Source organism: Nothobranchius furzeri, chromosome 18 (genome assembly GCF_043380555.1).
Source record: "Nothobranchius furzeri strain GRZ-AD chromosome 18, NfurGRZ-RIMD1, whole genome shotgun sequence".
Lineage (NCBI taxonomy): Eukaryota > Metazoa > Chordata > Actinopteri > Cyprinodontiformes > Nothobranchiidae > Nothobranchius > Nothobranchius furzeri.
In genome coordinates this window covers 28006483-28031178 of record NC_091758.1, presented here as the reverse complement: position 1 = coordinate 28031178, position 24696 = coordinate 28006483, and the positions used below count along the sequence as shown (strand labels likewise).

At 42.9% G+C, this 24696-nt stretch overlaps 1 protein-coding gene across 3 annotated transcripts in view; it reads right to left on the bottom strand.

Moving 5' to 3' along the window:
- Nucleotides 1–7182: 7182 nt before the first annotated feature.
- The window catches only part of msrab (methionine sulfoxide reductase Ab), a 42463-nt gene continuing 24949 nt past the window's right edge, over nt 7183–24696 (bottom strand). For all 3 annotated transcript variants that reach the window (XM_015969872.3, XM_054741679.2, XM_054741681.2), the window contains exons 5-6: nt 21316–21422; nt 7183–7760 (exon numbers count right to left, since the gene is read on the bottom strand). In XM_015969872.3, the coding sequence (XP_015825358.1) occupies nt 7587–7760; nt 21316–21422 (281 nt within the window). In that variant the 3' untranslated portion in view covers nt 7183–7586. The remainder of the gene's footprint in view (nt 7761–21315; nt 21423–24696) is intronic.

The following is a 24696-nucleotide window of genomic DNA, read 5'->3' as shown; positions in this document are numbered from 1 at the left end:
TTGGAAAGAGTCAATTCATTTACCCGCAATTCTTTTAAAAGTTCAAGTCCCAATAACACACTGGTGAAACTCCCCGTGGGGGGCGGTGAGCTGCAGCTGTGGCTGCGCTCGGGAACTATTTGGTGGTTTAACACCCCAATCCAACCCCTTAAAGCTGAGTGTCAAGCAGGGAGGCATTGGTGTCCATTTTTTTAAAAGGCTTTGGTATGACTCGACCTGAATTTGAAGCCCGATCTCCCAGTCCCAGGGCAGACACTCTACTAGGCCAATGAGCTGGAATACTTACTTATTTTAGACATTTTTTACATCAGATGACAAACTTGCTTGTCAGTCATCCACATTTATTGCTAAGGTCTTTTAAGGTCATTGCAGCTGGGTGACAGGGGCCCTTGAAAAACTTTCACATGAAGCAATTTGAAACCACTTCACTGTAATTTTTATTTTAGAATTATGAGAAAAGTTAATCTGAAACATCTTTGTTGAATATCACAGGACTCTTGAAGTGTGGGTTGGGTTAGGGTAACGGTTCAAGGCTTGGACCACTTGCGGTAGTTGATGGAACCATGAATTTTTATACCACGGAATCCTGAATATCTGTCCTTTGAACTTAAACAGGCTGTTCCTCCTGGAAAACCATCCAATAGAACAATTCTACAAAGAGAAGTTGGATAAAATTCCACCTCTGCCATGTGAGAGACTATATCAGCTGTCACAATCACTTTAAGCCCGATTCACGCAGCAGGATTCGTAAATTGTCGGATGACCAATAGATATAACAGCTTTGGTCCTAGAGTGTGTGGTGCATAGCCACAAGGCAAAAACTAAACATATACTGATTTCCACGTTCAGATGAGAAATCTTGCAAAATCTCTTGAGATTAAGCCTGACTTCAGAGTGAACAAATAGGGCAGATGAGGAGCGTGTCACGAGCTGCTGTCACCTCGCTTTCTGATTGGCTCCTCATCACATTCAACAAGCAGCACGCTTGTTTGTACTCGAACTTTGACCAAGACAATCCAACATGTTAAAAGGCCCACTTGGTAATTTTGCTTGCTTTTAGCACCCAGTAGTGTCTGTTACTAATTCTCTGTGGTCAAACAGAAAATGAACCTTATGTCCATGTTGTGCATTTGTCTTTCTAACATCTTAATCTAACAGTTGAAATGTCTCCACAAACTTCATTAGTGTCTACAGGAGCGGTTCATCACTAAATCAAACACATCAGCTGTGTTCATGATCTAAAACATGCAGGAAAAATGCTGGAAGCAGACTGCAGCGGCAGGTATGTCAGCAAACTTTCACACAAGTAGTGGCCCACCACTCTGAAGTTGCAAATGCAGTATTCTGGCCACACAGGGAGGTGGGGGTCTGTGTGACATTTCATTAACCCAGTCAAGTGTCATTTTAGCACATGGCTCAAGAAAATGATTTAAAAATATGAAAAAGTTGGAAAGTATGGCTCAATACACGTGGTCCAGATGTCATTCCGAGCAGACCAGGGCACTCTTAACACACCACACACGGCAAGAATATCTAAGATTATCCTTAGAGCTGTTACCGTAACCTGGGGCATACTTAAGAATGTCGGAAGTGGAAGATTGGGTCAATCTGTATAATTAGGTGTTATAATCGGTTTCTGAAGTGTAGAGATCAATCACCTATTCACAGCCAGGTTGGTTTGCATATTTTTATCCTTTAACTCATTCACTGCCAGCCGTTTCCTGATCGGTAAAGCCATTCGCTGCCAGCGTTTCTCACCATTTTTACCGTTTTTTTAAGAGTCACAGAACGTTGCGCGCTAGGATGATGTCGACGCCAAAACAACCAAAACAAAGAGTAGACTCGCCTCTTATATCAGGATGAATCCGCGCGTTTCGAGCGTTATCTGTTCTTTCATAATCCGTTGTCGAATTGTGATCGGCAGAAGCTTTTCCAGGTTCACGCCTCACTTTTTTTTTTTTTACAGCAACGGCCCAAAACAATCTCCTAACACGTGGATTTTCTGCTTACCGGTCACGTGACGTGTGACGTATGCGGATGAAGATCGGCTTTAGAGCTGAGATGTTTGTTGTCACGGTGCGGGGGCTCGTTCCGACGCCCACACAGTAAAACAAAATGCAAATGACGACTTTAGTCGTCAATGGCAGTGAATGAGTTCATTGAGGAAATCGTCATTTGAAAATGTACTTTTGTATGTTTGAAACAAAAAAAAAGGTCAAATTTTAGGTGTTGTAGAGGTCAGAGGGAACGACTCTGCATCACGTAGACCCAACGCTCAATATAGTCGATAAAAGAAACGCTTCATTGTATCGGAAACATTGAAAGACCACCATAGACAAAACGTTTGACACATCCACAATTGTGCGCCCTGCTGACACCTCACTGTGGCGACAGTCTCACCTCAAACCGTTCCATTCACTGACTGACAGGCCGGTGTTTACACCAGCGGATGTTTTTTGAGGCCAGCATTTGTTTGAAGAAAGAAAAAGCCTCAACCAGGCAGGAGAACGCCGCATCTCCTTTTAGCATCTATTTAGTTGTCGTAGAAATAAAACTTTTCGACTGATCGGCCTGCAAAGAAAAGGCTTTTATTTTGTTAAAACTTTTTGACAAATAGAACATCGAATAATATTAAGATTATTCAAATAACATCATAAAATACAGGCAAATCTTTATCAGAACAGTAGAGGTTCATCTTCCCTAATATGGAAGTGAAACACATGAACTCTTTTTTGTTGCACACACACACACACACTCACAGACAAACTCCAACAGGAAGAGTGTGGGTGTTTGGGAGCAGCTGCATGGAGAGGCATCAGACCCAGCTTCCTCCTGGTGCAGCGAGCACCTTCTCTCCTCCCTTTCTCTCTCTCTCTCCCTTCATCTTCTCATTTCCTTCACATTTTAATTACCCCCCTCTCAATGCTCTATCTCTCCCCTGCACTGCTAGAGATACCACACCACCGTCTGGTGCTTTTGGCTCTAATCAGAGAGCTGAACTCGAGACTCAATCTGCACCGTTGGCAGAAATCAGCTGGCTCTGGCTCGAAAACAGTTTGCACGTGTCGCAATGCAAACACCGCGTGCGTCCTGTTTTTGTCCTCCTTCCACGTAATGGTGAAACACCAGCACAACACCACTTGAAAGTCTGAATATTGCACAATATTTTCCTGCGCTGAGCTCTAATCGAGGTACTGGCTGACTCCGTTAGAGCGTCGCTCCACTCGCGCAGCTGTGTGAGGTGAGGCCGAGATGACTCAAGCAGCAGATGGACACAGCAGATAAAGCTGCAGAGGGAACATCAGAGGGAAGATGTGTTTTTGGAAACATTGCTGTTAAATGTCAGCGATTAAGTGGAAGTTGGCTGATTCTAGAAAAAGAAAAAAGATGTGCACACTGAAGTGTGGTGGCAAATTCATAAAGGCACCGCGTGAATAGTTCAGCTCTGTTTGAATCAAGGTCGATGAAATATTCATGTGCAGGTGCAAGCGCCTTAGCTTTTCCCCTTCACGGTTTTCTATTGCTGCTCCATTCCACCATTCCAGCCGGCATTCCTCCTTTTTAAACTTTCCTCTAAAGCCTCGAATGTACCGCTTTCTGACACCAGCACGCCCTCTCTAGCAGCGCTGAAGACACTCAGTGGTTATTTCTGGGTTTCCCGTGTGTCATGCGGCGGTAGCTTGAGATAGCTGTAGCATGGCTGACAACACACAGGCTCACAGGTGCAGAATGTCACAGAGTGGGCCGTCAGCCAGAAAGCTTGTGGGCCAGTTAGTAGTCAACTGGGCCCGGCAGCACGTGCCGCCCTCCTCCTGAAACTGTTCTCCCAGAGGAAAAGTCAAGCAACTTTGTCACATTTCCTCTGAACATTGTCAGCTTGCTTTTTACTTTACATGTTTAGCCACTACCTTCCTATTTGGGTAAAAGGGTCAGAGTCAAAGCAGCCTGCAGGGGCCACCAGGATTTGCCCTCTTCCCTCAGCTCGCAGATGCAGCGACCCATACAAGGCTGCGCTTCTCTGGGCAGCACAGAGACACTGCTGTGCTCTGGTTCCTGGATCCCCGATGCTCTGATTGAGACCCTGTGCCCCTGCAGGAACCAGAGGGAGGGGATGCCAGAGCACGAGAGGGGATGCAAACACATCTGGCATCTGCAAAAAACCCTGCACACAACTCAGAACATCATGAGATAAATGTACAAGGGAGATAAAAAAAAAAGCTGTTTTCTCTCTGGTGCTGCCGAATGTGTGCCTGCTAGCTGTACAGTCTAAAATAAAGTAATTATACAAGAAGGCACAGCCATTCTCCAGCTGCTAGGATAGCTCCACTCTGAGCTATTGTTCTATTTATATACCAAACAATGCCATGTTGGAGTCGATGGCAACAAATCATGCTGCTCTGGATGCATCTGAAGAGGAAATGACAGAAACACAAAGCTACTTTCGGTGATGTAAGCATAAACTATAAATACTAGCTGTTAAAGTTGTCAAGAGGAAGGTAAAACAATATGTAAAAGGAGAACACAGAAAGTATATCAGTGCAAGAAGTTTGAGTGGGTGCACGTCTCTGCAAGGTGTCTGCTTCGTTTTGCGTGGGCGATGCCTTTTGCATTAGGCGGCAATACGAGACGGCGTTAGAGATAGTGTGTGACACGTGTGTTTATTGTGTGTGTGTGCAGTGCTGGGAACCCTCCTCGTTTCTCACCAGGTCTTCACCAACTCAATGTTTAATTCAGGCAATTAAAAGTGTGATCCTTAGGAAACCGCAGCGATAAAGATTTTAGCATAAAAGAGTAATCTAATAGCTACATTTAGTCATATTTAGCATCGCTGCGGTTCGTCACTTCTTCATCACGTTTATGAGATGCTTGAATGTTTGATCACTAATCCAAAATTCAATGTTCCAAATAGATATTTATGATCAAATCCAAACACATGGAGTAAAATTTAGACGTAAATGTGGAAACTTTAATTATTAAGCTAACGTGCTAATTCAGATTACAGCAGGACAGAAATAAGCCGGGGTTACAAGATCCCCTCTTGAACGTCTTTATGGCAATTTTGTGAGTCCATTAAACCACTGATCATTCATCAACGTCTGGATTCCCCCAATGACTCATGGATATCGGACTCAGATAGGGCATGCCTTCACCCTCGCTTTTATTTTGATAGTTTACATTTATTTTATAGGGGTCTGAGTTTGCATTTTGGGTAAATGTGATAAAACCGCAAAGCTGCCTCTTTGTGGCCAGCTTTAGGAACATTATAGGCCCATTTGGAGACAATAGGCTCTGTCTGATGGGCACACACACACACACACGCACACACACGCACACATGCACGCGCACGCACGCACACGCACACACACACACACACACACACACACACACACACACACACACACACACACACACACACACACACACACACACACACACACACAGGCTGGTTCCCGTCCTGCCTTGCGTGAGGCTATGAGAGTACCATGCCCTGTATTAACACATCACACAGAACAAACCATGCACTTTCTCACTTACCCACTTCTAAATGTCACTCTTTTTAGTAAACACGTCATTTTTTGTCACATCTGATCTCTTCCAGCTAATATTGAACTCGTAACCTTTATTTGTGACGGCGCCGTCTCTGTTGTGTGGCAGAAATAAACAGAGGCGTCTCTTGTTCGAGTCGGCCATTGATGCAGGTGGCGGCGAAACTGATCTCAGCGTGTGACTGAAGCTTTCTTGCAATCCTCGCTTCAAATCGGAGGAAATAATTATCAGAGAATTAAAGGGTTGTCGCCTTTCGCTCACTCGAAGGGAAGAAAAAAAACTTAAAACAGATTATAAGCAGGCACTCATAGGAAAACAGCTTGCTGGCTCCACCACGTACCACTCAGAAAAGTTTGATCAAGCAAGCCACAGCTTCACATGCCTACACACACACACACACACACACACACACACACACATGCACACATGCACAGCTTCTGCATGCAGACACATGCAAAAATATCTGTCCCAATACTAAAATAGGCCCGGGGAGGTTGCACCTGCACCTGTGCCCTGGTCCACACCTACACACAGGTGTCAGGATGTGACACATACACACAGACAAGAAAGATAGAAGAGAGAGAGAGAAAGAAAGGGAGGGGAAAAACAAGAGCGGGGTGAATCACACAACTGCGGTCGACCAGAAACCTTTTTCTAGATATCATCTCGGTATTTTGAATTGCAACCATGATTTTTTATTTTTAAAATACTTTCGCGTAAGCTTGTTTAATTTTAAAATGTGTTGCAAAAAACTGCTTCCGGAATTGCTTATTTCTCTCGAGCATGAGAGACGATGTGTGCAACGCAGCTATTCTTTATTTTGTAAGAAGTGGGGTAAAGGTTCTGCACAGGGCCGCCTCAAGTTGCTCATTCTGCTTTCTAAAGTGAGTCATTTTCATTTGTCCCTCAGTGTTGCGGCACGTCCCTTCTCAAGTGGAGCAGAGAAGGTTATAAATGAAAATAAATAAATAAGACAGTAGCTTAATTTAGGTACATGAGCAGATGCATGTAGAAAAACTAATGACTGCAGAAAATGTGCATGCAGCTTAAATGAAAAGAATCAGTTTTATTGTTTTGAAATGGAGAAACTCACAAAACAGTTAAAGCTGGGTTAGTTTAGTTTTCTTGTGAATGTTTAAAAGTACATTTTTATTGGATATGAAAGAAAAAAGTCATCCTGAGATCCATAAAAATGACACATTTGAGATTAAAAGGTTAAATATTGAAGGAATCAATAATTAGTCAGTCTGCCAACTTTACACACCTTCATATGCACAGGTCACAAAAAAAGGTTGTGCATACTTCAGGTTTTCTTTGGAGAACATCTCCACCCCATGGGCGCCAAACGTCACTGCAGCACAAAACAAACTTTCTGCACAAACCATTAAAAGTCTAATTTTCTAGATTTCTTCTCCATTTAATGTCTGAAGTTCAGATGCAATATTAGTTTAATTTTGTTAGCCTTTATAAAGGATTTCCTTTTAAATTATTTAGTTTTACCTCAGTATGTCGTTTCTACGCTATAGTTGCAATCTTTAAGTAATAATATAAATCATTATTATTTTATTATTATTGTTAGTATTCAACACTCAGGATATCTGTTGAGTAAATGTAAAAAACGTTAGAACACATGGACATTTTTGTATTATGTATTATTATTTTTATGTAGGTATATACTGTCACCTACTAATAGAACTGATTATTTCCATTTTACACTCAGATTTATGACTGATGTTTAAAATTATTCAGTTTACAAAAAGCTTTAAAAATATCACAACTACAGGGTTCCCACACTTTTACTGAAGTCAAATTCAAGCACATTCAAGGTGCGTTTCCAGGACTTTCCAGCCGCTTCTACGATGAACACACGCTAAAGGTTTTCAAATATAAATAATTTCAGCTTCAAGCACTCATTTCACTGGTAAAACAGACATTTACTCATGTCTGCAAAAACGCTTGTAACAGATATAAAAAGTCTAAATATTCCTTTGACTTTGTAGATGTACGTAGATGTTTGTTATTTAAGGGGATCAGAAAGCTTATAGCTCATCTTTCTTGCCTCTGATGGGACAGGACGCCCCGGTGCCTTTCAGGCCGCAGTAGCCATTAGGAACCTTCTTCAGATACTGCTGATGATAATCCTCTGCGTAATAAAACTGCTGCCCCTCCAGGATCTCCGTTGAGATCGGACCGTACCCCTTCTTATCCAGCTCCTGAGGACAAAACACACACAGCTGCATGTTTTTGTCTATTTTAGAAGATTCAATTGATGCTTAAAGCAGAAACCTGTCGTTTTTTTGTCAGAGTGCACCATCTAGAGGAAAATAAATGCATAGCACCGTAAGCCCTTCTCCCCACTTCCATCATTGCGGCTGAAATCCACGCCTCTCATCTAGCTGGCCAACAGAGCTACAACACATTATTTTACATTTTTTTTCACATTATGTTGCTTATTCATATGAGATGTCAACAACTTTGCATCAATCTAGGACAGTGGTGTTTAATTCTGGCCTGGAGGCTGTTTTAGTGGTTTCTCTGCTCCAACACACTTGATTCAGTGGTTGAATTACCTGTGCAGCAGCTCATCAGGCTCTGCAGAAGCCTGTTAATCACCTACTGATTGAAATCAGGTGTGATGAAGAGAACAAACTAAAACATGCTGGATTCCGGCTCTTCAGGCCTGGAATTGAATCCGCCTGGTCTAGGACTTCTGCTAACTCACACACCTGCTCTGTGTTAGAAATCTGTATGTAAGTGAATGTCAAATGTTACTGGCTAACACTTAGCAGCGCTCAATTTAAATAACAAGGGGCTCTAAGGGATGTTCTTGATTGGCCAGCAAACTCACCTGACCGTAACCCCATAGAACATCTATGATGTATTGTGAAAAGGACGATGTAATACACCAGACCCAACTATTCAGAAGAGCTGAAGGCCACGATCAGAGCAACATGGGCTCTCATAACACCTGAGCCGTGCTACAGACTGATGGACTCTATGCCACGCCGCATTGGTGCAGTAATCCAGGCCAAAGGAGCCCCAACTAAATACTGAGTGCTCTTACATGCTCTTACTTTTCAGTTGGCCAACATTTCTAAAATTCCTTTTGTTGCATTGATATTCTAACTTTCTGAGATACTAAATTTGGGATTTTCATTAGTTGTCAGTGTAATGATTTAAATTAGACATAGGATTCCATAGGAAATATGAAATCAACCTTATGGATATGTTGGGTTATTTTAACCAGAAGATTGGAACTTTTTATTGCAGAGATTAGATAACAACTTCGTGTTAACTCAGGGACAGCAGAAGAGAGAGAGTCGAGTTTAAAAGTTTAAAGATTTATTACTAAACAAACTAGACTAACTTTAACACTAAATGTATGGTGTAACTAAGGTGAATGAGACGGAGAATGGTGTAGTGTGGAATGTTGCTCAGAACCAGCAAATCCGAAGAAACGATTAGTTCTGATGGGAAATGAAGGTGGTGTCTTCGTGCTAAGCTTTGGTTAGGAGATTCATAAACGCATTCAACGCCATTTGTCGGTCTATGTACCCTTAGCGGAAGTCCCCGTCTAGATCAGGAGGTGTAAAGGTCCAGCTTGACCTTGTGGAGCCGGAGCCCGTAGAAACAGCCGCGGCAGCCGACCACCTGTCTTGAGATACTCCCGGGTCACGACAATTTTGTTGGCATCTAGCGAGACCCAAACCTGGGTCGTGAAGGTTCAGCTTTTATTCTGAAAGGAACCGTTGCAGCAATTGGAACAGCAACAGATTTTATCCAGCTTGTCGTTGGTTCTTTTGGCTGAAGAGGAAAGTTACGGATTGGCCACTCCGACAACTTCTCTAGAACGCTTTGAACTGGCGTTAGAGATGACGTGGGCATAGTTTTATACTTTGGATGTTTCGGTTTATGGTCGAATGAAAAGATGACAGATTTACCAAGCACCACCAAAACCACCCCTCCGTCAGATCTGGCAGATTCTGATTGGATCAGTAAAGCAATGTGTCGTCTCTTAACACTACGTGAAATCAGTCCTATTGGAACATTTAAAGCCATATTAACTATTATATTCTATAGGATTATAATAAAGTAATTAATATTTTGATTTCACAGATTGGTCACATCTTATTTATTGACTAACACTTTGTTTGATTAGCTTTATTAAAATAGAGTTCTTTGATTTATTAAAAGGAGAGAGTCCATTCTTCATTCTCCTCTTGAGCTGGAAAGAAGCAGTTTAGAGCAAATGCATGAGACCTTGAGGCCATATCTCATGCAGACTAGTCCTCCCGAGGAGGGGGGGGGGGGGGGTCATTTCATACCGTTACATTGGTTAGAAATGAACATTTGAAATATATCAGTTTGTGTAATGAATGAATCTAATATGCAAGTTTCACTTTTTAAAAGGTATTACTGAAATAAACCAACTTTGTCATGATATTCTAATTTTATGACCAGGACTTTTATGGATTTCAAAATAATCTTTCATAATTCCTGAAAAGGGGAACTTCCAGATTGCTGGAATTCCACAGTCTCTTTCATCTCCTCACTTGACACGCTCCAGATACGATACAGTCACGTTTTAAAACCAACATCTTTAAACTTATGGAACCTTTCACAATAAAATGATCATCAGTTTGTGTTTTTAGTGCAGAGCTTTCTGTAGGACAAAGCATCAAAGGGTATCTGCTTTCTTTGAGGACTCTTTCAGACATTTTCACAGATCTAAACACCACGAGAGACGCCTTCAAATGTGTAAGTGCACACACACACACACACACACACACACACACACACACACACACACTCACTCTGACAGGAGTATCAAAGGTGTGCCTGCTGCGCTGAGTGACTTTTTTCTGCCTAATAACACAAGCGCTCCAGTTCTCTATAGATCGGCACCCTTGGAGCTGACAAAACAAGTCTGAGGCGCCCTGAGACCGTCTGTGGGCAACAAGTAGCTCGCATGTAGCTCTGTACACCTCCGACGGGTTAGCAGCACCCAGGAGCTTTGTTTTGCTTTGTGGGGGGAGTCGGCTGAATTTGCTAAGGATCATAAAAAAGGAGCTGAGTGTATCCAATGTGGGCTCCAGCTGTTCCCTTTAGCCCCGCGTTCGGCTCTGCACGACTCTTAAGTCTTGTGTTTGGCACAAACTTGAACATTTCCAGGCTGTGACCATTTTCAGAGATGGGATACATTTTATGTAAAAGTTATCTCTGCATTATGTAACTTAGTGCCTCTAACGGTGATTGGTTTAAAAAGAGCAGGGAGTGGAGGATGAAGCCAACACCTAAATAAAAAGGTGCTGCAGAGAGAGAGAGAGAGAGAGTGTCCTGCTGAGTGTGTTTTATCACCTTGTCGGGCTTTAACTGGTCTGTCTTTACTGGTTTACGCTCTCCTCCCTCTTTAACCAGCAGCAGCAGAGCAAACAAAGATAAACACAAGTTTTCACCCCGAATCGCTGCTCATGACTACAGATCATCTGTTATTTAGACGTAACTGAAGGATAGATTTAATCTCCTTTTTTAAATTGAGAGTCATGCTTCATTCACTGATGGATAATCCCACACATTTTGTAGGTTTGAATCCGTTAATGTGAAGTTTTATGTTCCGTTTACACATATAGATGTATGATGGGGTTCTTTATGAAGCTCTTCTAGTTCGTTTCCATCTTCACTGTAATAAAAATGTAATTACAACATCTTTTCTCTCTAATTCAGAGTGCTGCAACATTTACAACCATAAGGTCGATAAATCCTCTCAATAAATAAAGTTTAAGAAAACACTGGACGCTTAATTCTGAGATTATTGGTTTAGTGTTTTAAAGAGAAATACAGTACAAATAAATGATAATTAATAAACGGTTATTAATATTTTCATATAAAGACAAAATAAAAACAAAACTCTCGTGAAGATCTATACATTAATAAGACTGATTTGATTAATAAGATTAGTTAAAATAATATGATTACTTTTATCAATATGATTAATAAAATTAATTAAATATGATTAATTAGATTAATATGATAAATAAGCATCCTAGATAAAAATTAAAGAGTTACACAAATATGATGGGTTGGTTTTATATTTTTAGTTGACTTACTGAATTTCTTATAAGAAAAATGCCGTTTTTATCGAAGGCCGGCCATCATTTCTACTTATCGTTTATGGAAAGTTTTATTTCAAGGTGTCATGTTAATGTGAGCAAATCTGCCCTTTATGTTGCATGTCTGCACAAGGTAAAATATAAGGAAAATTAAATTGTGAGGTGAATTTCAGACAAAAGAGCTGTTAGATGTTGGATTAATAAAGTGAAACTTCAAGTATCAATAAGTTGTTAAAAAAATCTTAATTATTGTTGTTAAATTAGATTTTATTCAGTTTCACGCAGCCACAAATTTCTGCGCCCTCACTCTGGGTACTTGTAAATTAAATATTTATTCCACTTTTATACATAATTATTCATATTTGGGCTGTTTGAACCAAACTATCTGAATTCGTTAAAAAAATAATAACTGGAGTTTTCTGTGACACTTCAGATTCTGCTGTGATTTCTCTAAAATATAAAATTGAAATGCTTTTTTCTGCAAAGATCTATAATAAAATATCTAAAAATCAACACCTGATCAAAAGTATGGTGGGTCTATTGTCAGCTACAGTTAATTAAATCTGACAGAGAATTGTTTCAGTTACACCAAAACTTTTAATCTATTTGGCAAATTCTCATTCACAGTAAAGCAGATTTTAATATTTAGAGCACCAGGATTAGATTATGAATCAGAAGGTCACACGGAGTGCAGAAACGATGTCACCAGACAGTTAAAGTGGTCAAAAACGTATCTGCAGAGGTGTGAATGGCATCCCGTCTCCGCGGAGAACAGCTAAAGACTTGAGCAACAAGCCTTTTAACTTTAAAGACCTGCAGACGTCTGCAGAAGCGGAGCGGTTCGGTCTCAGAGGAGAGGCCATGGAAGCTCGTGAAGGACATTATTGACTGCTTGTGTCACTGGTAAAGAATCTTTTTGATCCTCTGACTCAAACACGTCATATCTGCAGAACTGGCAGAGTTGTAGCCATTTTGGAGTTTTCACAAATCTTCTGTGAATCAGAGACTTCTAACGTTAATTATTTGTCAACATGCATCTCACTCTATGAACATTTCATCCAGTTTTGAATGAACAGATCTATTTTAACTGCATTATAACAGTGTCGTCATTGTATAATTATAGGTTGCAAAGTAGCTGAATAGAAATTGGAATCATGCCAAACAATATTTTGTCCATCTTCATGATATTTATGAATATTTAAGATATAAAAAAACATAAAAATGCAAATGAAACAATAAAATTATTAATTAAAATAAAATACCAGAGGAATTTGACTGTTTTACATTTTGATAAAAGTGCAAAATTGGTCCATGAAAATAAACCATTTGAATTTATTTGGCAAAAACCTTCATTTTTTTACTGAATTTTTTTTTCTTTACAGTAAAAACTGACAATGCAAAACAAAAATAAATAAATAAATTAATTAATAAATAAAACTTTGCATAAAATGTTGCTTTTACATTCCTCGTTTGCGCAATTTTTGTTTTTTTTTTTTTTTTTACAAATTTTTATTATGTTTTTTATATTGAACATTAATTCTGCTTTATTTGTATACAGAAAGACACACCTATTACAAATTTTACTTTGTTATATTCACTCTGGTGCAAATGCCAACAAATATAAAAACAATCTTTAAAAATGACATCACGCTTCAAGTAATTCTGCATGACAACTGGATGTTGTGTTCATCACCACAGCTCAGCATGACAGCAGCGGCGTAGAGGATTTATCCGTCCACAGGGAGGCAGTGTGGCACCAGCTGAGTGAGCTGGAGCTGAAAGTGATGCAGTGGAGTGAGTAAATCAAAGATGCGTGCCCCACAGAGAGGCTGAGGCAGCAGCTGACCTCTAACTCCTCAGCTGCTGCTGCCTCAATGTGAGCCTGGGATCTGGCCGTAGGAGGGGACCGACGCACACCAGCCCGACGGCGGCCTCACCTCCACCTCCCAGATGCAGACCAAGAAAATAACTCATCTCCTGCCCTTCTCCGGCGGCACGGTGGCATGCCGGCTGACACGAGCACAACGCTTCGTTCATCACGGCCTAATTAATCAGTCGAGACCCCAAAACCACGGCAGAACCCTCCAGGGCGACGAGAAGGGATGCTCCAAAGGAGGAGAGTGCAATGCCTGAGGAAAGGTCCACCATTCCTGAAAACACACCTCCACCCTGACACCCCCGCACCTCTCCCTCGCTCTCCACCCAACTCTTTACAGCAGTCACAACACGGCGGCCATTTTAGATCTATAAATCAGAATGCATGGCGTCATGCCACTGTGTATAACCTTATGTGGCTTGGCTTTCTCTCTCTCACTTACTGCAGCAGCAGCAGAGGGACGGAGGGAAGGATGTGGAGGTGAAAACATGGAGGGAAGAGAATTAGATGACCTCAGATTGAGCACGCGGCTGCTAACAGACAGCAGCGGCGGTGATGGTGCAAGGATGCGGTGATCAGTCAGAGGAGGAAGCATTAAAAACTGGACGCATCCAGAAAATTCCAGCATGTCTGAATTTGTGGAGACAGAAATCATTTCTTAAAGCTGAACTCCGATGTTGGCTCAGGTGTAGAATCAGCCTCGCTTTGGTGTCATTTATTAAAAACTGAAGACACACACACACACTTGTGTGTGTCCAGGGCCGAGCTCACTCAGCCCAGTCAGCCCTTCCTTTCTTCACGCCTGTCGGAAAGACTTCCATGTCAAAGACATGGCTGAATGGGTGCATCTCTCTCCCCTCCTCCCCCCCGACTCTCTCCATCTCCTGATAGATTCAGATTTTCCTGCTTTCTCCCTCTCTAACGCGAGCACAGACCGGTGTTCTGTGCTACCGATGTCCTCCCCGCTCGCCAGCCAAGCGAGAGAGCCCCTAGCGACGTCGCCATTGCCACCGAGGCGACCCTGGGACACAAATAGGACGTGACATCCTGAGAGAGGGGTAGAGGTGGAGGAGGAAGAACAGGGGGAAGAAAATGTACTCTCCTTTCTTCTTCTGTTCTTTAACCCCCCCTCCAGTCTTCTCGGTGCGTCTCCGTCCCTCTGAGGGCCCTGTGGCGGCGGGGACGGGAGACGTTACTGACGTAGAGTTTGTGACACTCGATGACTCACTGCGAAGACATTTTGAAGATAGATATTACCTCAATTTGGTGATTTATGTAATCCACAACTATAATTTTAGTCCATATTTGCTTGGTTATAATAATAAACTAACCAAAACTAATAGTTTAGGAGGAAGAAAAGCAGGATTGAGTTGTTAAGAGAGCCTGAAACAGAAAAACTAGTTACTTTTATAACTGAAACTCCAGAATTTTTTAAGCGAATATAAAGTTTAGATTAAATAACTGAATGTTTGACTTGAGGCATCGTTTACTTGAATAAACCTGCTGTCTGATAGAAGCCATAAGCAGCAAAAACACCAGATGATTCTGGCCGATGTTAATCAGTCTAGCTTTTAGCCGCCACGGCAGATTCCTTTAGCGTCGACCGACTGCAGGAGCCGACTTTGATGTTAAAAGTGTTTCACCGCATATCGTTGCTGACTTTATGTGTGGATATAAACAGATGAAAGAACCTCCGGATGAAGATTAGCCACAAAAAGAAATGTTTAAAAGACATTTGCATTCCCATCCACTCTGGATGGATTCTGCTCATTTCCAAAAGCGCGCTCAGCGTCGGCCGCACCCGCACACCTGAGCGCCAGAGTGAGCTCAAAAGGCCCTCGAAACATCTCAGAAACGTAAATACACTCTGTGGCGGAGCAGACATGAAAATGCCTGACATGGTGCTCGCTGCAGCAGCGTGGCGCGTTTGCCCTCAATGACCTCAGGAAGCGGGAGGCGTGGAGCTGATGGTGGAACACAAACAGAAAACACTTTGGTATCTGCTCGTGTCTGACCCAAATTAAGAACGATTCTCCGGCTCGGTTCTGCATCCGTGTTTCCCTCCTTCAGCGCGAGTCAGGCATCCATTTTAGTTTAGGCTCTCATCTTCAGCGAGCCCTCCTACATTTTGTGAGCGAGGAAGCCAACACTCCTACGTTTTGAGAGCAGAGAGGATCCACACACTTTAGAATTGGAGTGAGGTGGTGTGTTATTATTATTATTATTATTATTATTATTATTCAGGATCAAGCAGGTGATCAGAAAACCAGCCGCTCTTTTAGTCGTTCAGACAGAGATCAGCCGCTTTAATCACCTCACAACGTCTGGTTTTCTTTACGAAAGTGGGATTAGAAACAGTTTGACAAACAGCAAAATAAATAGCGACAACTTAAAAGAAAAATGGTTCCAAATGCCAGACAGGTCGGAAAATCGGAAGGGAACGCTTGGAAGGGAAAATGTGACTTTTGAAGACTTTCCAAAACAGGAGACACGAGCTCGAGTGACTAGGAGCTAGATTAGAAACCTGCTGATGCTGTGCCCCGTTTCACCACCCTCGGGCTTCTCCATCACTTCCAACCCCTCCGCCCAACATCCAAACTTCTACCCCTCTCCATCCCCTTTTCAAGCTCATTAAGTAAGCTTTATCAGAGGGTGCACTCACCCCTCCAAGGCCCTACACACACACACACACACACACACACACACACACACACACACACACACACACACACACACACACACACACACACACACACACACACACACACACACACACACACACACACACACACACACACACACACACACACACACACACACACACACACACACACACAAATATTGAAACTGGATTGATAAAACCTATTGTTCACACACACACACACACACACACACACACACACACACACACACACACACACACACACACACACACACACACACACACACACACACACACACACACACACACACACACACACACACACACACACACACACACAGGCAGGCAGAAGCCCCAGCTCATCTCTCTCTCTCTCTCTCTCTCTCTCTCTCTCTCTCTCTCTCTCTCTCTCTCTCTCCCTCTAAACCCCTAACCCGTCTCTGAGCCACCCCCACCCCGCTCTCTCCTCCTAATCAACTCTTCCCATCCCTTCTCCCTCACCCTCCGCTAAACCCCACACCCAGCTCTAGGGAGACACTTTTCAGCCGAGAATGGAGGGATGGAACGAGCGAGAGAAGGGGAAGAAGAGAGATGGAGGGTTGGGGCGGGGGGAGATGGAGAAGGAGAAGCTCTCCTCCTCCTCTCTGCTCTGCTGCCACAGCGGCTGGGCTACAAAAGCCTTTGATGTTCTGCAAATTTCAAATTTCATTATAGACAACCCCCTTCTCTCTGCTCCCTCGCCACCCCTCCCTCTCTGTTCTCGCGCTTAAACAAGCTTTTCTGCCTCCCTCTCTTACCCCCGCCAAACCTCCCCCCTCATCGCTGAAGTTAAGGAAGTGAAAGCCTTGCAGAGGAGACTCTTCATATGGGTTAATTATTCATTGGACTGTGCCAGATGTGTGTTTGCGTGTGCCAGTGAGAGCACGTTGTGACTCACGGGCCGACGCTTGGGTGGAATCTGAATTTTTGATTTTTTTGGCGATGCCCGCCTCATCTCTGGTCGTTTTAAGATCGCCCCCACCCACCCACTCTCATCACGCTGGTGAACATGTCTCCTTTTTTTGCTGATGTTTTGCCAAAAAGCCCTTTTAGGAAAAAATTATAACCAAACCTCGGCCGCTCGAGCCTTCCTCCATTTCAGGGCAGGACGCTGCCATTTTGGTTCAGCATGTCAGCTGCTTGAACAAGAAGTGGGTCCCAGTCGCCCTTAGATGGAACTGGGGTGCCGCTAAAGTGGCTGACAGATCGCTGGTGTCAGCAGCGTTGGTGGGGAGAGCGGATGGGAGGGTAGAGGGATGTCGGAACGCTGCTTGGTGCCTGTAAAAGTGGGTTTTGTGAGGCTGGGATGTGAGGTTCACAGCTTTTCCTCGACTGTCAGTCGATAAAGCTCAACGTAACTTTTTTGTGCACCATTACTTGAGAGCCTCCCATTACTGTTTGTTTTTACTAAATTAATGTCATGCACTAACTTTGAAAATTCAGCAGGTATTGTGTCTACACATCCATTAAGTGTATCAGAAGATAAAGCCCTGTGAAGAAAGACGAATACCCCCTAGCCACTTTATTAGGCATACCTGATTAACTGCTTGTTAACACAATCAAAAAGCAGCGACTCGGTGCACATGGGTGTGGAAGACAGCTTCTTGAAGCTCAAAAATGAGCGTCAAAATGAGTTAGGAATGAGATTTTAGGGTCATGGTTATTGGTCTGAGTAAGAATCTGCCAAACTGCTCGGATTTGCACCCACAACCATCTCGAAGGTTTAGAAGATGGCCTAAAAGAGTCAGAGGAGAAAAGACTACAAAAATGTTTCCTGGTCTGATCAGTCTCAACTTAAGCAGCAACGTTCAGATTTTTGGATCAGAATTTGGTGGAAATAACATAAAACTTTGATCCATGCTGCCTTGTATCGATGGTTCGTGCTGCGGCTGTTCTAACGATTGGGGGTGGAGGTGGGGGGGGGGGGTAACACCACAGCGGCTATATCCTTTGCTTTATGGCCATAGTGGACAAAGAGCTGGCTGGACTCATCATGGATGTGCAGCAACTGTGTGATGCCATCATGACAGTATGAACCAAAATCTCTGACAAAAGCTCCCAGTATCAAAGACTGGCCCAATCCCAATACTCGCACTTCCAGCCCAGGGGTGCGAGTGTGTAGTGTCCTCAAGTGCGGATGTTGGCCACGCCCCTTTTGTAACACTTAGCTCAAGTCTGAATTGATCCGAAAGTGTATTTACCCACAATCCATTGCTGTGTGGGAATTTTGGGAAGAAGGCGGAGCAAGGGCTCGAGTGCCTTTTCTGAAAAAAATTATTTTTAAACAAAATAAGTTATTTTTAAGATGACTGATATTTATCCATGAATGTCTTAGACTGCGATTTAATGTGGACAGCAGTGCTCGTCAGTTTTGTTTGTATGCGTCGTTGTCGATGACGCAATAATGGTCACTGGCCATATTCAGTGATTATTTGCACACTTGTGTACTACACACTCGAAACCTTATTGCACACTTCCTCCAAGTGAACTTTGCTGAAGATCGCAGGGCGAGTAATGCGACTGCGCCATTGAAGGTAGTTCTGCAGGCAGAAAAGTCCCTCTACGTGATGGTTACCTATTCTAGCCCTTCCTGCTTTCTGATACCTGCCTAAGCCTATCTAATGTCCCTTTATATGTGTGTGTGTGTGTGTGTGTGTAGGGGTCAGTTTTCAGTTGACAGCCTGACAGCAACTGCTCTCTGATATAGTTTCCTCCCTCTCTTTAGTTTTTTGTCTTTCTCCACCTCCACACGGCGCTGGTCTCAGCTGCCACTCCTCCCCTCACCTCTGACCCAAGCCCAAGGCCAAGGTTGGAAGGTTGTTACCACGGCAACTTAACGGCCTCTGTGGTTTGCGACCGCTGACCCCAAGAGCCCAAAAGTAACCATGTCAATGATCATTTGCCCCCCTCTAAAACCTCTGCAGCTCACTTGTGAATACCATTCAGAAGAGAAAGGGAGCTCTAAAGGCACAGGAGCACCAGAAGAGTGGACGGATGGACAGATGGATGGCTAAAGAAATTAGAGCATTGGATATCAGTTGGGATGACCTACTGACCCGCTTTAACTCATTCACCCTAAAAGTGAGGGTGTCACTGAGTGCATGTAGATAAATACAATTTAAACAGAGCTGATTTTGTTTAAATAAGCAGCATAAGAGGCCATGAGGTTCCCATTGTTATTCAAATAAGCAGGACAACTTACAACTACAATATAGTCTTGTTTAATGGCTGAAAAGATTTGCAAAATTAGTTCAGCTTCATTTTTTTTAAAGAGCAAGTTCAAACATATTTGTCTTTATTTTTGAAATATGATCGGTCACTCTGAGTTTAACATGAAAATAGTCTTCTACCCCTACTTCCTGCTTCAGTCAGAGACAGAAAATAGAGGGGGAAATGCTGGGATTAGAAAAGCCAGTCAGATCTACGTCACACTGCAAATTAGCGTTCATGGACTCGCCCACATTGGCTCACAATGAGGAAGATTGTTGTTGGTTTAGCGTCCAGGAGAACGAAGCACGTCTTGATTAGTAGAAGCTAACCGTTAGCATTAGCAACTCCACAACTTGGCAGAACTCCTACAGGCTTTGCTATTTTTTGGAGATAAAACATCAAAGTTGCAAAGCAAACAGAGTCAGTGGTAGAGTCGTAATGCTGTAATCCAATCAGAGGTGAAATGTCCGAATGTGAAATAATAGGACTCCAAATCCAGCCGTCTTCTGCTAACTTCTAGTTCCTAAAACAGGAGCACCTTTTGTCTCACAGAGATCAACTCACAAGAAATACAACAGCCCTTTTTAAAAGACACACCATGCCGGAAAATCAGCGTACTACTGCCGCCTTGGTGTGTCTAATGAATGTGCCGTGGCAACATGGCAATGCGGGAATTTTGTGGCATTCATGCCACCACACTTAGTACCGTATTTTCCGGACTATAAGCCGCTACTTTTTCCCACGCTTTGAACCATGCGGCTTATTATAAGGTGCGACTTTAGTCAACCAGGAATGCGCGAAGGAATGGTTAAAGGTGTGCAACGGAAAGCGCCCAGGAGGATTTTTTTCACAGTAAAACGGCGCCGCTTGTTTTCCCAGCTTCACCCCGGGATGATGACAGCAACACGGAGAGTGACACTGACATCGCCACAGAAAAGGTATGTGACGAAGCTCTTCTGAGGCTGTTCAACTCCGACACTGAAGAAGATGACTTCAGTGGTTTCAGTGCGCAGGAGGACGATGAATAAACTAATCAATAACATTTCTGTTTTGTTTGAAGCTGATCAGTTCAGTTACATTCAGTTAAACTACGTTTTCAATTCAGTAGATATCTGCGTCTTTTAGCCCGGTACGGCTTACATTGAGGTGCGCTCTATAGTCCGGAAATTACGGTAGTAATATTACCATGACGCTAGACTTGTGAACACAAATTACGCCTTGGCGTAGCAGAGGAAGGCATCATGATCATGTGGAGAGTTACTACCACGAAACTGTATGAAAAATGAAAGTAAAACCAATCAATAGTTTCACTTTTGTAAACACAATCAGCTGAGATGATAAACTGGAGTGATGCAGAGCTCCAGGACCTCCTCTCCATTAGAGCTGGAGGTCAGATCACCAGAGACTGCACAAGGACAGACACCTTTAGGCGAGGCTTGTGAAAAACAATTAATGATCGCGGCTTTGATTGCAATAAAAAGCAAGTTATGTCCAAGATAAACGGAAGTCCGCAGCAGCACAGAGACCACCCCTGTACCCCCGTTTTACCGCCATTGCGTAATCTTTTGTAAAACGGACGTGATTGCGCCACATTACTGCCACAATCTGACCACTTATTAATGACCTAAAGCTGCCAGATGCCGGCTCAGCATCGTGACAAATTTGCAGCATTTTTTTCTAAAAGTGGCTAAAAATACTAGAGATGATGCTGATGTTTTGAAAAAACAAGTGAACTTAGTCTTTAAGAAATCTCTTCTTTCTAGAAACATCAAACACATGAATCAATACTTTCAACTTAAAATTCCTAAATGATTAGTTTAAAGGCAAAAACCATACACAAAAGAATAAAATGTGTGTGTGTGTGTGTGTACCTGCTGGAAGACCACTTTACTCATCAGAGCCACTTCCTGTTGAGTAGGGTTGGATGTATAAATGGCTGAACGATACTGTGTACCACGGTCATTCTGCTGCCTCATACCTACACCAAAATACACACAAAGAAAATAAAACCCCCACAAATGAGCATAACTACCATAATCCCCTCAGACACAATGTCATTTGCATTTAAAAAGACTCCCACAAACACAGCATCATTCTGCATCTTGAATTCACAAAGCTGATTAAAATCATCATGGCTGCAGATCCGGGCTTCCATTAGGCGAGGCCGGAGTCGGGTAGGTGTTGGAGCTAATGCAGGTAGGTGCATTTTCTTCTTTGTGTTCTGTGTCAAAATTTTCATCAGCTTTACATCAGCGGGTTTGGATGGAGCCCAGGCCCAGTTGTACCATGATTAGAGAGCTAAACAGCTGCCGTCACCTCTAAGCGCTTCACGTGCAACAGTCCTGAGCAGCTCTGGCATCAGTGAAAGCATCGGAGGCTGGCCTCTGCGCTATTATCTCTCACACTGCCTTGCCCCGAGCGTTTGGTGTCTGTCTTTGCTGAAGAGTGCCATTTTTTTCTTCTCGGTCGCTGTAAATCTCTGAGTTTTGCAGTGCTTGGTGTGTTGTGTGAGGTTCAGCCTCTGTACTGTGTGTAATGTGTATTACAGATGGTGGACGTCTGATTCAATAACATAAGTGATTGTCCATTTTAATATTTTCCTTTGTTTCCTACAGTATTTTTATGGCACCTTTAGAGGAAAAATATCATTGGAGGCTAACGACATTATAAATGTAATATGTGAACAGACTGGCACACTGTTGCTTGTTTATACATCAAACATTCAGCAACACTGGCAATCACCGGAGTCGTGTTTGTGCTCGTCCAACAAATCTGAGCTTCAACACTTTTCTCAGACTCCTGAGGGGGAGAACTGGCTATTCGTGAGCTAAACGCTCCACTGTGTTCACCAAATGGTTACTCAGTGTTCATCTTCTGTTGGGTGCCTGGCAGGTACTGTACTGATGCTACTTTTAACTGCTTTCTTTGGTGCCATATGCCGAGGCTCTGAATGAAGCACAAATGTAGCTACGGCAAAACCAAAAAGTTAAGTCTGGTGCTGCACAAATGTTAAATTACTTCTGGTTTTCCCACCAACAGTGATTGGATCTACTGTTCAGGTAAAAAATTATGATTAGTGCAGTTACGATGGACTTGTTTTGCTATAGGAGAGAGGGATTCCACAGCAGTAGCTCAACAGGTTGAGCGGGTTGTCCAGTAATCGGAAGGTTGCAGGTTCGATCCCGGCTCTGGACAGAGAATTCTACTGTTGTGTCCTTGGGCAAGACACTTAACCCACCTTGTCTGCTGGTGGTGGTCGGAGGGACCGGTGGCGCCTGTGCTGGGCAGCCTAGCCTCTGTCAGTGTGCCCCTAGGCAGCTGTGGCTACATCGTAGCTCATCCCCACCAGTGTGTGAATAGATGAATGATACACTGTAGTGTAAAGCGCTTTGGAGTCCTTACTCTGAGGCGCTATACAAGTGCGAGTCATTTATCATTTATCTTGTCCTTCTATGAAAAATGCATTGTGTGCACAAATATTAATGGATCCATGCACTTACAGGGCACAAAATTGCCAACTTTATTGATAATTGGAAAAAAAAAGACCAGATACTCTATTGCAGTTTTGCATTAAAAATGTGTGTACTCCCAAACTATGAAAAGACAAATGCATGTATAACAACATTCTTCAAAGAAGAAGACAAAGTTTTATCGTAGTGGATGAGAGTTCTGCATTATAAAATAAATAATATAAAATACCAGCTGAGTGGCCTAGTGGTAGAGTGTCCGCCCTGAGACTGGGAGATCAGGGTTTGATTCCTGGTCGGGTCGTACCAAAGACTTTGAAAAATGGGACCCAATACCTCCCTGCTTGACACTCAGCATTAAGGGTTTAGATTGGGGGGTTAAACCACCAAATGGTTCCCGAGCGCGGCTGTGTCTGCAGCTCACCGCTCGTCCAGGGGATGGGTCAAATGCGGAGAACAAATTTCGCACACACATCAGTGTGTGTGACAACTAATGGGACTTTAACTTAAAATAGATTTGGAGATCTTTAGTTTGGCTATTTGATGTGCTGTAAATGTTGGACGTATTCCATCTATTTTCCTGCTACGGTTGCTGAAAATTTACATATTTTTACGAAATATTTACAATAGAACAGTTTTACCCCATCTTAGCTTGAAAGCAAATCTTTGATGATACACTGTATGGTCAGTACAAAAACAAATGATCTTGCTACTACACCATTAACCACACATAGACCCCATATCGCCAGCTGTTTTTCTTTTATTGCTCGCCGAGAAAAGCTGATAATATTTCTGCCTCTCTGTGTGGGGCTGTTGTATGCTAATGTCTCTCTAACCGCTGGGCATGTTTCAGTTTTGTGCTCAGAAAGTCTTTATTACAACATCTTTTGGAGATGGGCACTAAAGATAATCAACATTCGCAAGTAATGCACTGATTGGCTAGGAGTCTCTGACGCCCCGTTTTTGGGCTGGCTCGACACGCTCGAAACCACATGGAAGCAAGTCCTGAAATAAAGGCAGCAACTTGGTACCTGTTACTAATAGAAACAGCTTGAAACCACGCCAAGCTGAGTCACCCTCACCAAGTTCCTCCACATCAAACCTACACACCTGAACGCATTTCTTTGGTGAGATGTCCAAATTCACTTGACAATATGGAGCATCTCGTAAACCACTGCTTGAGTTTCATTTTCAGAATGTAATAAACAATTTATTAAGTCAACTAAATTCAAGATGGCCACCATGGCAAACTGACCATAACCCCAACCAACAAAACGTGGTCAGTTTTGGAGATATTGGCCAATAGTTTTCACATCCAATAGCTAGAAGATCAAATACAGTGTCATAAGGTGTATGATGTCAATCAACACTTCATCACTTCTAGACTTAAGACCATGTTAGATTAAATCACTGGTGTAGAAGGTAGTATGGAATTATGGGCTCTTATTTGAATTGTTATGAAGTCAAAGTTAAAGTACCCAATAACCATCATAACACACTAGTGAAATTACATCTGCAGCTGCGGCTACACTTGGGAACGCCCAATTCAAGCCCTTAAAGCTTAGTGTCAAGCAGGGAGGCGTTTGTCCCATTTTTAAAGTCTTTGGTATGATCCAACTGGGACTTGAACCCCAATATCCCAGTCCCAGGATGGACACTGCCACTAGGCCACTGAAAAGGTTAACTCTAACCAATACATTTTGACAACTGGCATGGACATAGTTTTGACTTTAGAAGTGGGGGGGTGGGGGTGGGGGTGGAGGGTTTGGGGGACACAACTGGCAT